This window comes from Nuphar pumila, chromosome 15, assembly GCF_984573655.1.
Source record: "Nuphar pumila chromosome 15, dmNupPumi1.hap1.1, whole genome shotgun sequence".
In the NCBI taxonomy this organism is placed as follows: domain Eukaryota; kingdom Viridiplantae; phylum Streptophyta; class Magnoliopsida; order Nymphaeales; family Nymphaeaceae; genus Nuphar; species Nuphar pumila.
The window spans coordinates 82,756,620-82,769,549 of NC_143263.1; the positions used below are offsets into that span (position 1 = coordinate 82,756,620).

A 12,930-nucleotide genomic window follows, 5' to 3' on the forward strand; every position below is an offset into this window, starting at 1 on the left:
GCCCCCCCCCCCACCACCACCACCAAGTTTTTTTTAAATTCCGCAGTCCATTTGATAGGGCAAAATTAAAAAAAAAACTAAAAAATAAACCAAAATGACCCTGGGTGCATTGACGGTACCCCGGGTCGGGTTGACCGCACCGGGTGCCGCACCAGCACCCGCGTCGCATCGACGCCGGTGTGGCACCTGTTTGGCCGAATCCCTGTGACATAGATAGTTACCATAATTGTATATGTAGATTAGTATATCGAAAGATAGACTTGTATGCCAAAGTTAGACCCATGTCAATGTAATCAGACCTCCAATAACCAAAAACAATGCCTACTAGTGCAAGATCACAACACAACCCCCAAAAGGGGTACACTCAAGAGTCACAATAGCACACACTCACAATATAAAATAAATATTTTATTGATCATGAAATGCATAAAACATGCATGCATGAATAGGGACCAAAAATCCCATATATATACTAGAGGGAGGGGAGAGAGACCAACTAGCCGTTGGGAAGCTCCCAACGGTTAGCTGGTATAATGGTCAAGTAAATAAAATACAAAAAAATCTTAAATACAATCTAATAATAAAAAATAAAAAATAAAAAATAAAAAATAAAAAATATATATATATATATATATGTATATATATATATATATATATATATATATATATATATATATATATATATATATATAAAGCATGTACATAATCTTGCATCTCTTAATAATCCCCTTCAAACTTACAATGGGATCATCAAAAGTTTGTTAAGGAGAAAATATAATCTGGCAGAATGTAGCACCTTGGTGAAAAAGTCTCTCAATTGATATTCAAAGGTTAAGTAAGGCAATGATTTGGTCTTCTTGAAGTACTCCCCTTGAACATAGTAGAAATCCATCTCAATGTGCTTAGTTCTCTTATGAAATGTATAGTTAATGGCAATGTAAATAACACTCTTGTTACCATAACAAAGCTTTTAGAGCGTCATGAAGTGCACCCCCATATCTTTAAGTAGTTATCTCAACCATACAACTTTTGATGTAGTGGTGGGCATGACTCGGTACTCGACTTTCGTTGATGAAACATAAGCGAGTCACCTAAATACACACAAAAACAACGGTTGAGCAACAATAATTATAATACCCTCCCCAATCCGAATAAGAGTACATAACTAAATCAAGGGGGGAGGAAGATGATAAAAAAAGTCCTTTGTAAACAATTTTTGAATAAATCTAATTATCCTCATAACAACACTCACATGAACAATAATCAACTAGTGTTGGAATTGACTTGCAATATGAAATGCATAAGAAATATCTGGTCGGGTGATAGACAAGTATGTGAGAGCTCCAACTGATGGTGCCTTGTGGGATCCTCTAGATGCGTTCCATCATCAATTTTCATTTTTGCATTAATCATTTCTGGAGTGTTGACTCTTTTTTTGTCAGTAATTCTAGACCTGTCATTGATCTCAATTGCAAATTTAGTTTGGATCAATAAATACCAACAAGGTGAGTATGCAACCACAATACCAAGAAAATATGTAAGAAATCCAAGACCGGTCGTTTCAAATCTATTTTTAATAACATTTTTAACCTATTTGTCTAAACATGTGATGATCATGCCATCTACTAACAATACCTGCATAAGATGTCTTAACAAATAAAACAATGTCAATATATCATGAGCTATATCCAATAGTTAACATGACAATATTGAATCTATTATACCCTATGTCACATGGGTGCGGGTGCGACATGGGTGCAGCGCAATTTTAAAATTTTTGGACACGGGGACTCGGCTATATATATATATATATTTAAATATATATATATATAATAGTATATCCTGTGTGCATATATGTTGATATTGTCCTCTAAAGTTTGGCACCAGCATGAGTGTTTTTATAAACTTTGCAAATTGTACTTTTACCCTTGCAGAAAGGGTGGTTGGGGGCTCCCCCTGGCGCGGGTCTCGGGGGGCAGCGCCTTGGAATTTTTTTTCTAGGGCTTATATACACAAGATAGAGAGAGGGGAGAGAGACCAACTAGCCATTGGGTGGCCTCGATGGCTAGTTGGTCCAAATGACCAGTATACCCTTGGTCAAAATATGAAAAAATCTTAAATATAATTTAATAATATATATATATATATATATATATATATATATATATATTTCATATTGGCAAACCCATTGACTCGGGAATGACCTGAGTAGACCCGGATTGGACCCAATTGGGTCACTGATTCAGGACCACCAATCCACATGCCTCTTATGTGTATTTTGTCATGCATTTTGTGGTTTTAACATGTAATGCTGATAAAAGTATGCTTGTTATAAGGAATCTTTTATGTTCAAGTTGATCCCATATGGGACCTTTCTTGATGCATTTTAAAATCCGCTTGAGATCCAAGTGTATTAACAAGAGTCACATACTCCCAGGTCATTAGAATGAAACCACATGTGATTCATACTGGACTCTGGAATTGGATCTGGTTCAACCCATGTATCATGGTCGTATGGGATTGACCCAGTGGGGTTGGGTAGCCCGTGATGCTAATTTTAATCTTGGACTTGTAGGTCTTTGTTTTTTTAGTTAAACAAAATGCACAGAGATGTACTCCTTCCCCTATTTATGAAAATCCGGGGGTCATATTTCCTGTTTATGTTAAATAGAGAAACAAACAGTTCACTCAAACAACAACTATTATTTTCAAGATAAACATAAAACAGAAAATAAATAGATCTAAGAATCTCCTTAAGCATTGATGCTTTATTGATATTCCATTGATAAAAGAAATTTCTATAGGCCGTTGAATATTTGTTGGATCCAGGAATCTTACTTTTTTAGGTGTTCGCAGCAGTGTTTAGAGGATATGCCGTGATAATGGTCTGATAAGGTGGCTTTATCAAAAGGTAACCTATGTCACTGTTAATATATATATATATATATCTATATCTATATATATATATATACACCCATCAGGGGTATTTTGGTCTTTTCATTGAATGATATTTTTATTTCTTTTCGTATTTTACTTTTTTGTACTTTTTACCTTTTGTAATGATAGGGACAGCTCCATATGGCTGTTGGATCTGCCCCTTGTGACCGTTGGGTGCAGCCCCAACAGCCACATGGGGCTGCCCCTTTAGCCCCTCATTGTATTATAAATAGGCCCCTTTGGCCTTTTATTTGTTCATCTCTTTTTGAAGAGAGTTTCTATACAATAACAAAGTTATTTGACCCTTGTGTGAGTGGTGTGTCCAAAAGTTATTTTTTAGAAGAAAGATTGTGATAATATCAAGAGGATCATGAGCTTGGTGAATACAACAAATCGTGGATTGTTGCATCGAGAAGCGCACAATCTCTCAAGCAAGTCTTGTATTGCATTCTTTTTCTTTTCTTCTCTTATTGTAAAGAAATAGAGAATGAGAGGGAAGTAATAGTCTCCATGCTCGTACGCCTAAATGATACAAACTATGTGATGTGAGCATCCATAGTAAAGCACAAAATATGAGAAAAAAGACTATGTGGTTTGGTGGGCGGTACCGAAAAAACGCCTAAACTCATTCTTACAAAAATTAAGAATGAGAAGGAAGTTTCTCTTCAAGGAGAGGAAATAGCTAAAGCCATTTTCGATTATGAAAAAAGATGAAAAAAATGGAAGATGGGTCATTCCAAGATAATTGGATGACTCATCAATAGTGTGAACATCCACAAGTGTTTTAGTTTGGCGAAATTTGACTTCACTTGTGATGCATGAAAATATCTTAAAGACATGTATAGTCTTAAACATATTGCACATATATGTAATGTAAGGTTCAAAACAAGGTGATTCAAAACAAAGTAAGAATCTTGACTCAAGTAGAGATGAACATCCACTCTCTCTTCTTTGGGTTGAATTGACTCTTCTTGAGCTAAAATGGCATTGCCCACAAGATGTAGAACTTCGTGAAAACCAAATTAAAACGGTTTCTACCAATTTATTAATGAGCTTAGACCTGAATTTGAAGGAACCAAGTTGTTTCTCCTTCATAGAGGAGGTATACCATCCATAGTAGAAATTCTTGAAGAATTGACTTGACTATGAAAGAAAATAGATTGAAGAAGCCTTCCGCTTCAAAGGATGAAGAATCCGCGCTTGTCATGTCAAAGCTCGATAATCATACTATAAGCTACAAGCCTTTTGATTTTGTAAAAAATGAGAATGGAAGAAACCCCAACAACTATGAAAGAAATGAAAAGAGGGGTGACCATGAATATAAAAAGGGTGGAAAAATAATTTGCTATCGTTATGAACCGAGACACATTAAGCCTTATTCTTTCAAAAGAAAGAAGGATGATCATTGAGAAAACAAAAGAGGTTCTTCGGTTGAAAGAAGTGACATAAACGACTCCAAATGCATTGGCTCACTCTCAACTAATGGTGGCACTACAACCCATGTTTAAAACCTAAGTTTTTTTTTTGGAGCGACCATATCTACAAGCGGTGACCATGGTAAGACCTCTTAGATCCTGGACTCTGGTGCTTCTTTTCATGTCTCCAAATGAGTCCATATTGTCTGAATGTAATTTTAATCCAAATTGCTCTTATATTTCAATTGCAGATGGAACACCTTTGAAAACCAAAAGTTTTGGTATTTTTCAAAAACCTCTAATCTTTCATGTACCAAATATTAGAGTAGTAGCAAAATTAAATTTAAATCTTTTATCAGTTTCTCAAATTACGGCCCATGGTTGCAAGGTACTATTTTCATCTAATGATTGTCTAATACAGGATCTCCAGTCTGGGAAGCCGATTGGGTGAGGCCGAAGAGGAGATCTCCATGTCATGAAAAATCTTGAGTTGCTAAAACAACCTTTTTATAATTTTGTGGAAAAAAATATATAGAAATTTGTCACAAAAGACCAGGACATCCTAGCGTTACCAAATTATACTTGTTTCCATTTCTTTCAAGTTATAAAGAAAGAGATTTTGTGTATGAAGATTGCATTCTTGGCAAAATGAAGTCTTTGCCCTTTGGACCAAGACATTTTATAACTAAGTACCCATTTGAATTAGTTCATTCGGATTTACGGGGCCCGACTCCAGTTGTGTCCAAAGGAGGTGTATCCTATTATGTTGTGTTTGTAGATGACTATAGTAGATACTCTTGGATATTTTTTCTAAAACAAAAATCGAAAGTATTTGATTGTTTTAAAAAAATTCACTGGTATATAAAGAATCAATGTAAAACTAATATTCAAATCTTTAGAACTGATTCCGAGGGAGAATTTGTGTCAAAAGAATTTGAAAATTATCTTGGCCTAAATGGGATTGTTTATAAAAAATCATGTTCATATACTCTTCAACAAAATAGACTAGCCGAGAGGAAGCATAAACGCATTATTGAGACCACTAGAACACTTCTTGTGTCTAGAAATGCTCAAAAAAATAATTTTGGGCCGAAGCTGTCCTTATGACAGTCTATTTGATAAATAAAATGCCTTCAAAAAACATTGAAAATATCTTTCTTATTGAAAAACTTTGTAAAACATCTCCTGATTATAAAAGGTTAAAGGTCTTTGGATGCAAATGCTTTGTCCTTACCAATAAAAATGACAAACTTTTTCCAGAAGCATATCCTTGTGTTTTTTTAGGTTATGCCGAAAACCAAAAGGGATATACATGTTATGACATTGAAAGAAACAAATTGTATGTTTCTCGAAATGTCACTTTTCTTGAAAATGAATTTGGTTTTAGCAAGGAAAAAATCCAAAAAAGTTATGACTTCATTTTTTTTTAACGAAAATATTCATGAGTGAAAATCAAGTCACGCATAATGCAAGTGAGAATGTGAATAGAGATCTTGATAATATAGATCTATCTCACAATAACATATAAACCTATGCTCGACGTACCGAAGATCTTCCACCATGTGCTTTAGAAAGATATTCCCAAAACCAAGAAGTAGATTCTTCTAGTCTTAGAAAATCCATAAGAATTTCAAAAGCCCATAGTAGATTTGTATCCTCTGATTGCTTTGAACCAAGGTATAGATCAGAGTTATCGGAAGCTTCTTCGATAGGTGGGAAGCTCGTTTTCGGAAACTCGCTTTGAAAGCGCGATACTTGTCGCTTCCGAAACTTGATGAGAACCTCGATTCTCCCATGTTGCTCCTATGCTTTTCACACACTTCATCTATTCTTCTTATATGTTCTCTTACTCAACTTTTCATGTTTTTTTGTGTTTTCTCAAACTCTTCTCACTCACTTACATGTGCTTTCTCTAAATTGGTAGCCATCATTTTTAGATTTTGCTAAAAATGTAAGTTTTACACTAAAAAATCATGAAATTTGATATTAGCCTCTTTTATTTTAGTTTTTATTTGTGTTTTATTTTGATTTTCATTCAATTCTTATATATTTTTTTATTCCTCGCTTCCGGCTTCCTATACATTTTAAAATGCATCATTTCTGGCTTTTGCTTCCTGTATCGTTTCCCGCTTTTGCTTCCTAGTCTTGCAACCTTGGTATAGATAATGCCTAATGGCCATACACTCATATTTCGAACCTCAATCTTATCATGAGGCTAAACTTCATCAATAATGGATTGAGGGCATGCATGATGAATTAGAAACTTTGGAAAAGGCAAAAACTTGGGTTATCTAAATATTAACTAAATGAAGGAAAACTATAAGATGTAGATAGACTATGATGAGATGTTTGCCCAGTCCCTCAAATGACCACTGTTAGAACTCTAATTGCTATAACTTCGATTAGGAAATGACTTGTATTTCAAATGGATGGTAAAAATGCATTTTTGAATGGTAATCTGGACGAGGAGGTTTACATGGATCCTCCACCAGACTTGGTTTTAGCACACAGAAAAACTCTTCAGTTGCGCAAACCCTTGTATGGCTTAAAACAAGCTCCCAAAGCTTGGTATGATAGGTTCAGTAATGTGATGACACAACTTCATTTTAAATTTTGTTTTACTGACATTGCGTTATTTGTTAAGTCTTCCAATGCAAGAATGATGATCTTATTATTTTATGTAGATGATATGATAATCATAGGAGGTGATAAGTAGGGAGATAATCATATCAAAGATGTGCTTAAAGCTAACTTTGATATGACAAATCTTGGCTTTTTACGATTTTGTTTTTGAATAGAAGTAGCCTATTCACCTTGTGGTTATTTTTTGTCACAGACTAAGTACGCAACAACGATCATTGAACGACTAGGACTCTCAGATGAAAAATTGGTTGATATTCTAGAGGTCATAAATGCTAAAATGAAGAAATATGATTGCGAGCCTTTGCACTTGGCTTTTTACGATTTTGTTTTTGAATAGAAGTAGCCTATTCACCTCGTGGTTATTTTTTGTCACAGACTAAGTACACAACAACGATCATTGAACGACTAGGACTCTCGGATGAAAAACTGGTTGATATTCTAGAGGTCATAAATGCTAAAATGAAGAAATATGATTGCGAGCCTTTGCAAGATCCAACTCCCTACATACAAATGGTTGGAGCTTTGTCTTATCTCTCTATTACTCGTTTCGATATATTTTCATGCTATTCATTCTGTTAGTCAATTTCAACATGCTTTCACTACAGTGCATAAGAGTGATGTAATGAGAATTCTTAGATATATTAAGAAATCCATTAATCATGAATTGTTTTTATCATCCTCTTCTTCATTAGAAGTCATTGCATATTCTGATTCTGACTGGGGAGGGGATTTAAATGATAAATGCTCAACCACTGGTTTATTTGTGTTTGTAATTGATTTCCTAATTTCATGGTGATGTAAAAAACAACAGAATTTGTCCCTTTCTTCCACTGAAGTTGAGTATTGTGCCATGACAACAATCACATCGGAGTTATTATGGTTGCGACAACTACTAGAGGACCTGGGAATTCACGTTCCAGAACCCTCCAGACTAAGTTATTTGATCCTTGTGTCGGCGGTGTGATTATTCAATCAATTATTCTACTTTATTGAAGTGTGTTGTTGCACGTTTATTGGGTTGAATTCATTTCATTACAGTCACATAGGTACGGGGTGCAGGTTTGAGAGTCCGACACGACAAATTCAAAAAGTGTAGGTAAGATGGTACGGTTTTATATATATATATGCTTAGGTTAAATTAAATATCTTTTCTAAATGGGTTAATCTAACATTAAACTAGTTGTGTTTAACATTAGATGAATTCAACCATATTAAAACGACTAAAATATCTTTAAAAAGTGGTATTTTTGAAAATATATGGTTACTTTTTGAAGTCAAAACGGTAAATTTAATGCATTGATAAAGTTATTTCTTTTCGAAAAAGGTGTTTGACTTTTCATTTCCATTCTAGTTCAAAAGACCTTTAATGCCCAAAAAGTAGCCATGCATTTTTAAAAGTATCATTCTTTTAAGAGTATTTTAGTCATTTTCATAAAGTTGAATCTATCTAATGTTAAACACAACTAGTTTAATGTTAGATGAACCCTTTATAAAATATGAGTGGGTTAAATTTAAATCCAAACCCTTACATAAGCGTATGGGTTTGGATTATCTTTTTGGGTACTCTTTCTCTCTCTCTCTCCACCGCCTCTTCTTCCTCCGTTTCTTTCCCTCTTCCTCTCCTTCCTTTTTTCTCTCTCTCCACCGCCTCTTCCTCCTTTTCTTCTTTCTTTCTCCCCTCTTTCTCTCTCTGCACCTCCTCTTCCTCATTTTCTTCTTTCTTTCCTTGTTTCTCTCTTTCCTTTTTCTTCTTCTTCTCCTCTTTCCTTTGTCGTTGGCAATGGCGTGGAGACCAGAAGAGAACAAAAATAAAACTTTTTGGGTGGGCTTGGCCGGGCCCAGGACACACCTGGTCCGCAGGTGCTACCCGCACCGCACCCGCGTGACATCTTTTTAATACATTAGATCAGTAACTGTATTTCTTCTATTACTTGCAGTATTTGGACAACATTCTTTGTCCAGATTCTGTCTTAAGCTTCACAGGATTCTTTTAGCTTTTCTATTGCAGCATATGACTAAAACTATGAGTAGCATACAACAACAACAACAACAACTACGCCTTCATCCCAAAACAATTGGGGTCAGCGATATGAACCAAAAAAGAAATTCATTTTGGGTCTTCCACATGAATCCTTTTCCTCCAATCATTTCTATCCAATGCCATGTCCTCGGTGAGGTTCAAAGCATTCATATCCTTTCCTATCATCTCCATCCAAGTCTTCCTAGGCCTACCCCGACCTCTTTTAACTAATATATTTTCCCATTTCTCCAACCTTCTAACTGGAGCATCATTAGGCCTTCGCCGAATATGTCCAAACCACCGTAAACGATTCTCTTGCATCTTATTTTCAATGGGTGCAACACCTACCTTCTTACGTATCTCCTCGTTCCGAATCTTATCTTTTATTGTATTTCCACACATCCATCTAAGCATCCGCATCTCAGCTACACTCATTTTTTGAATATGATGTCTCTTGGCAGCCCAACATTCCGTACCATATAGTAAAGCGGGTCTAATAGTCGTCCTATAAAACTTTCCCTTCAACCGCAATGGCATTCTACGATCGCACAACACTCCAGTTGCACTTTTCCATTTCATCCACCCAACCTTTATCCTAGGATTAACATCTCCATCAATTTCTCCATACTTTTGAATGATAGATCCCAAATATTTGAAACAATCATCCACCGATATTTCTTGCTCACCAAGCTTCACTACACTCTCATCACTACTTCGTTGCTTACTAAACCGACATTCCATGTATTCTGTCTTACTTTTAGTCAACTTAAAACCTCTTGCTTCCAATGTCTGTCTCCATAATTCTAACTTAGCATTAACCTCAGCTATAGACTCATCAATCAAAACAATATCATCAGCAAACAACATACACCACGGCACATTTTTTTGAATTGATCTCGTAAGCTCATCCATCACTATAGCAAATAGGAAAGGGCTTAAAGCAGATCCTTGATGTAACCCAACCGTTATAGGAAAATTGGTTGTCACCCCTCCACAAGTGCGGACATTGGTTACTACTCCTTCATACATATCTTTAATTATACTAATGTACTTGAGAGAAACACCTTTCTTCATCATAGTCCACCAGAGAACGTCCCTAGGTACTCGATCGTATGCCTTTTCTAAATCAATAAAAACCATATGCAAATCTTTGTTCCTCTCTCTATATCTTTCAATAAGTTGTCTAAGAAGATGTATAGCTTCCATATTTGATCTTCCAGGCATAAAACCAAACTGATTCTCCGATATCATGACAACCTTCCTCAACCTAGACTCAATCACCCTCTCCTAAAGTTTCATAGTATGACTCATGAGTTTTATACCATGATAGTTTGTGCAATCTTGTATATCACCCTTATTCTTATATAAAGGCACCAAAGTACTCTTCCTCCACTCATTAGGCATCTTATTTGTTCGCCAAATCAAGTTAAAAAGATTTGTCAACCATTCTAAACCTTTCTCTCCCAAGCATTTCCAAGCCTCGATAGGTATACCATCTGGGCCAACTGCCCTTCTTGATTTCATTTTCTTCAAAGCCTCTGCAATTTCTTTCTTTTGAATCTTGTGCGTGAAGTCACTATTTATCTCATGAAAAGGAATGGAGAAGTCTCCAAGATCTTGAGCATGACTATCATTAAATAGCTTATCAAAATAATCTTTCCATCTCTCCTTAATCTCCTCATCTTTGACTAAAACCCTTTGCGTTTCATCTTTGATACATCTAACCATACCCAAATCCTTCGATTTCTTATCTCTAATCTTTGCAAGGCTATAAATATCCTTCTCGCCTTCTTTGGTATCCAACTTGTCATAAACCTCCTTATATACCTTAGCCCTCGCGTTTCGAACAACTTTTTTAGCTTCCTTCCTTGCTATCATATACTTCTCCAAATTCTCATTATCACGACTCTTACTTAGATTTCTATAACACTCTCTTTTAACCTTAATAGCTAATTTGACATTCTCGTTCCACCATGATGTATCCTTAGTGGTGCACCGCCTTTAGACTCACCCAATACCTCCTTAGCCACTTTTCTCATGCCACTTAGACTCACCCATAAAACTATGAGTAGCATAAGTTTTCAAAAGATCGAGAGGATTCATAAATGGTTGGAGTCTATTTTACATTGAAGGGCATAACTAACGTTATGCTAGAAACCTAAGTGTACAATTATAAATACATTTCTTAAACACAGGAGATACATGAATTTCCTTGGCGAGTAAAGACCTGGACTTCACCTATTAATTGACGTTTCTGCAAGTTTCATTCAGATGATAGGGTTCTCAGTTTGTTGAGAAAATCAAACTGGCTAACCAGCCAAGGCTTTGTAAATTGGTTATTCTAAGAGATTATGAAGAACTTACCAGATTGAAAATTGGTATGACTGTATGGCAAAAATGTCATTCTCAGGGACTTAACTCACACTAGATTATTAAGGAAAATCTCCATAAAATTTTAACTCTTGGATCATCGTGGCAAGTTTTCAGCAAAAAACATTGGGAAGGACCTTTCTTTCTCTTTCTTAGGTGCTCAACTAATATTGGGGCAATCTTATAAAGAACATTGGGAGTGCCCACAAGGGCTCCGTTCATATGGTAGGGGTGATTTGTGAATGTCAACAAGTTGATGGGACATCACACAGCTGAAATCCACTGGTGGCATCCCTTGTTGCAAGATCGAAGCTGGGTGTACTCCTCCCCTGTGGGCAGGGGGGACCTCATGGGTTTTACCAACCGGAGGCCAACCAATGTGTGGTCGGTGATTGGGGTGGGGTGGGGAGGTTCCCTTGGATTATCGAAAAAAAAGAGAACATTGGGAGTGTTCTTTATTTTTGAACATCTCAAGTGTCATGATATTTTTGAAATATCAGAGGTACTTAATAAAGAGTTAACAACCAAATTTTTTTGTTAAAAGAATTTTTGTGCACCTTAAGTAGAAATTATTTTCCAAAAAATCAAGGACAATTTTTATTACTATTATTCTTTAAGCAGTCATATAACTTGTATTCTTTGCTCTATTCTTAGGAATTTTATGCTCAAATGCACATTCTTATATTGGAAAATTTGGGATATCACACAAAGTGCCAATTTTTTTTTCTTCACAAGTCTATATAATTTGAAAAACATTCCCCTCACTCCTTTCTATTTACTTTCTTCTTTGGTAAAACACACACTATAGTTCCTTTCTGGCAAGACAGTTGATGAAATAAAAAAAGACACTGCTACGGAAAGGAGTAGTGAGCTTTCTGAATTGGCAAAGGTACCAAGGCAGAACATGGAACCTTCAGCTGGAAGTGGAGCAGCAGCAGCACTCAACTCTTCAATGACTCCATCCTCTTGTGCATCAACTTTGTGAGTTCCTTTTTCTTTTCCTGCACTTACTATCTTTTCCTTTTCTGGAAAATTCATGCAATCTTTCTTCCACTTCAAAATTGTTGCACTTTCTTTAAAAGCTTCAGTTATTCTCTCTAAGCTTACCAAAGGAAACCGTTCAATTTATCCTTCTATATTCCTAAATTTGTTTTTTCTGATTAATTTCTGTAGCACAAAGTTCTGTGATCTTTCTCAGATTCTTCTGTATTTGAAGTGAATCCACCTGATCTTACTGCATTCATTTTAGTGACACAAAAACTAGCATCTTGACCTTCCTGATGATTCCTGCTTACCAACATTTGATTGCCTTGGAATATGTTAACATGTTTGTGTACTAATTCATTGTGCAGTTTGTTCCGTATCTCACACTTACTCAGTTGACAAGAATTGGACAAAAAATTGAACATGAACTTTTTAGTGACAATAATGGGATTTGCTGTATGTTTTGGGATGCCACCCATACTAGCATTGTGTTGTAATATTTCTTAATTGTGATGTTGCTTGTAATTGGGTTTAATTAGTGCACTCATATATTAATGTAAT

The 12,930-nt window shown here is 35.6% G+C and overlaps 1 protein-coding gene across 2 annotated transcripts in view; it reads left to right on the forward strand.

The window, feature by feature from the left end:
- Positions 1–12,930, forward strand: part of LOC149815798 (uncharacterized) — a 51,838-nt gene that overhangs the window by 24,169 nt on the left and 14,739 nt on the right. For both annotated transcript variants that reach the window (XM_089988365.1, XM_089988366.1), the window contains one exon: positions 12,194–12,366. In XM_089988365.1, the coding sequence (XP_089844491.1) occupies positions 12,290–12,366 (77 nt within the window). In that variant the 5' untranslated portion in view covers positions 12,194–12,289. The remainder of the gene's footprint in view (positions 1–12,193; positions 12,367–12,930) is intronic.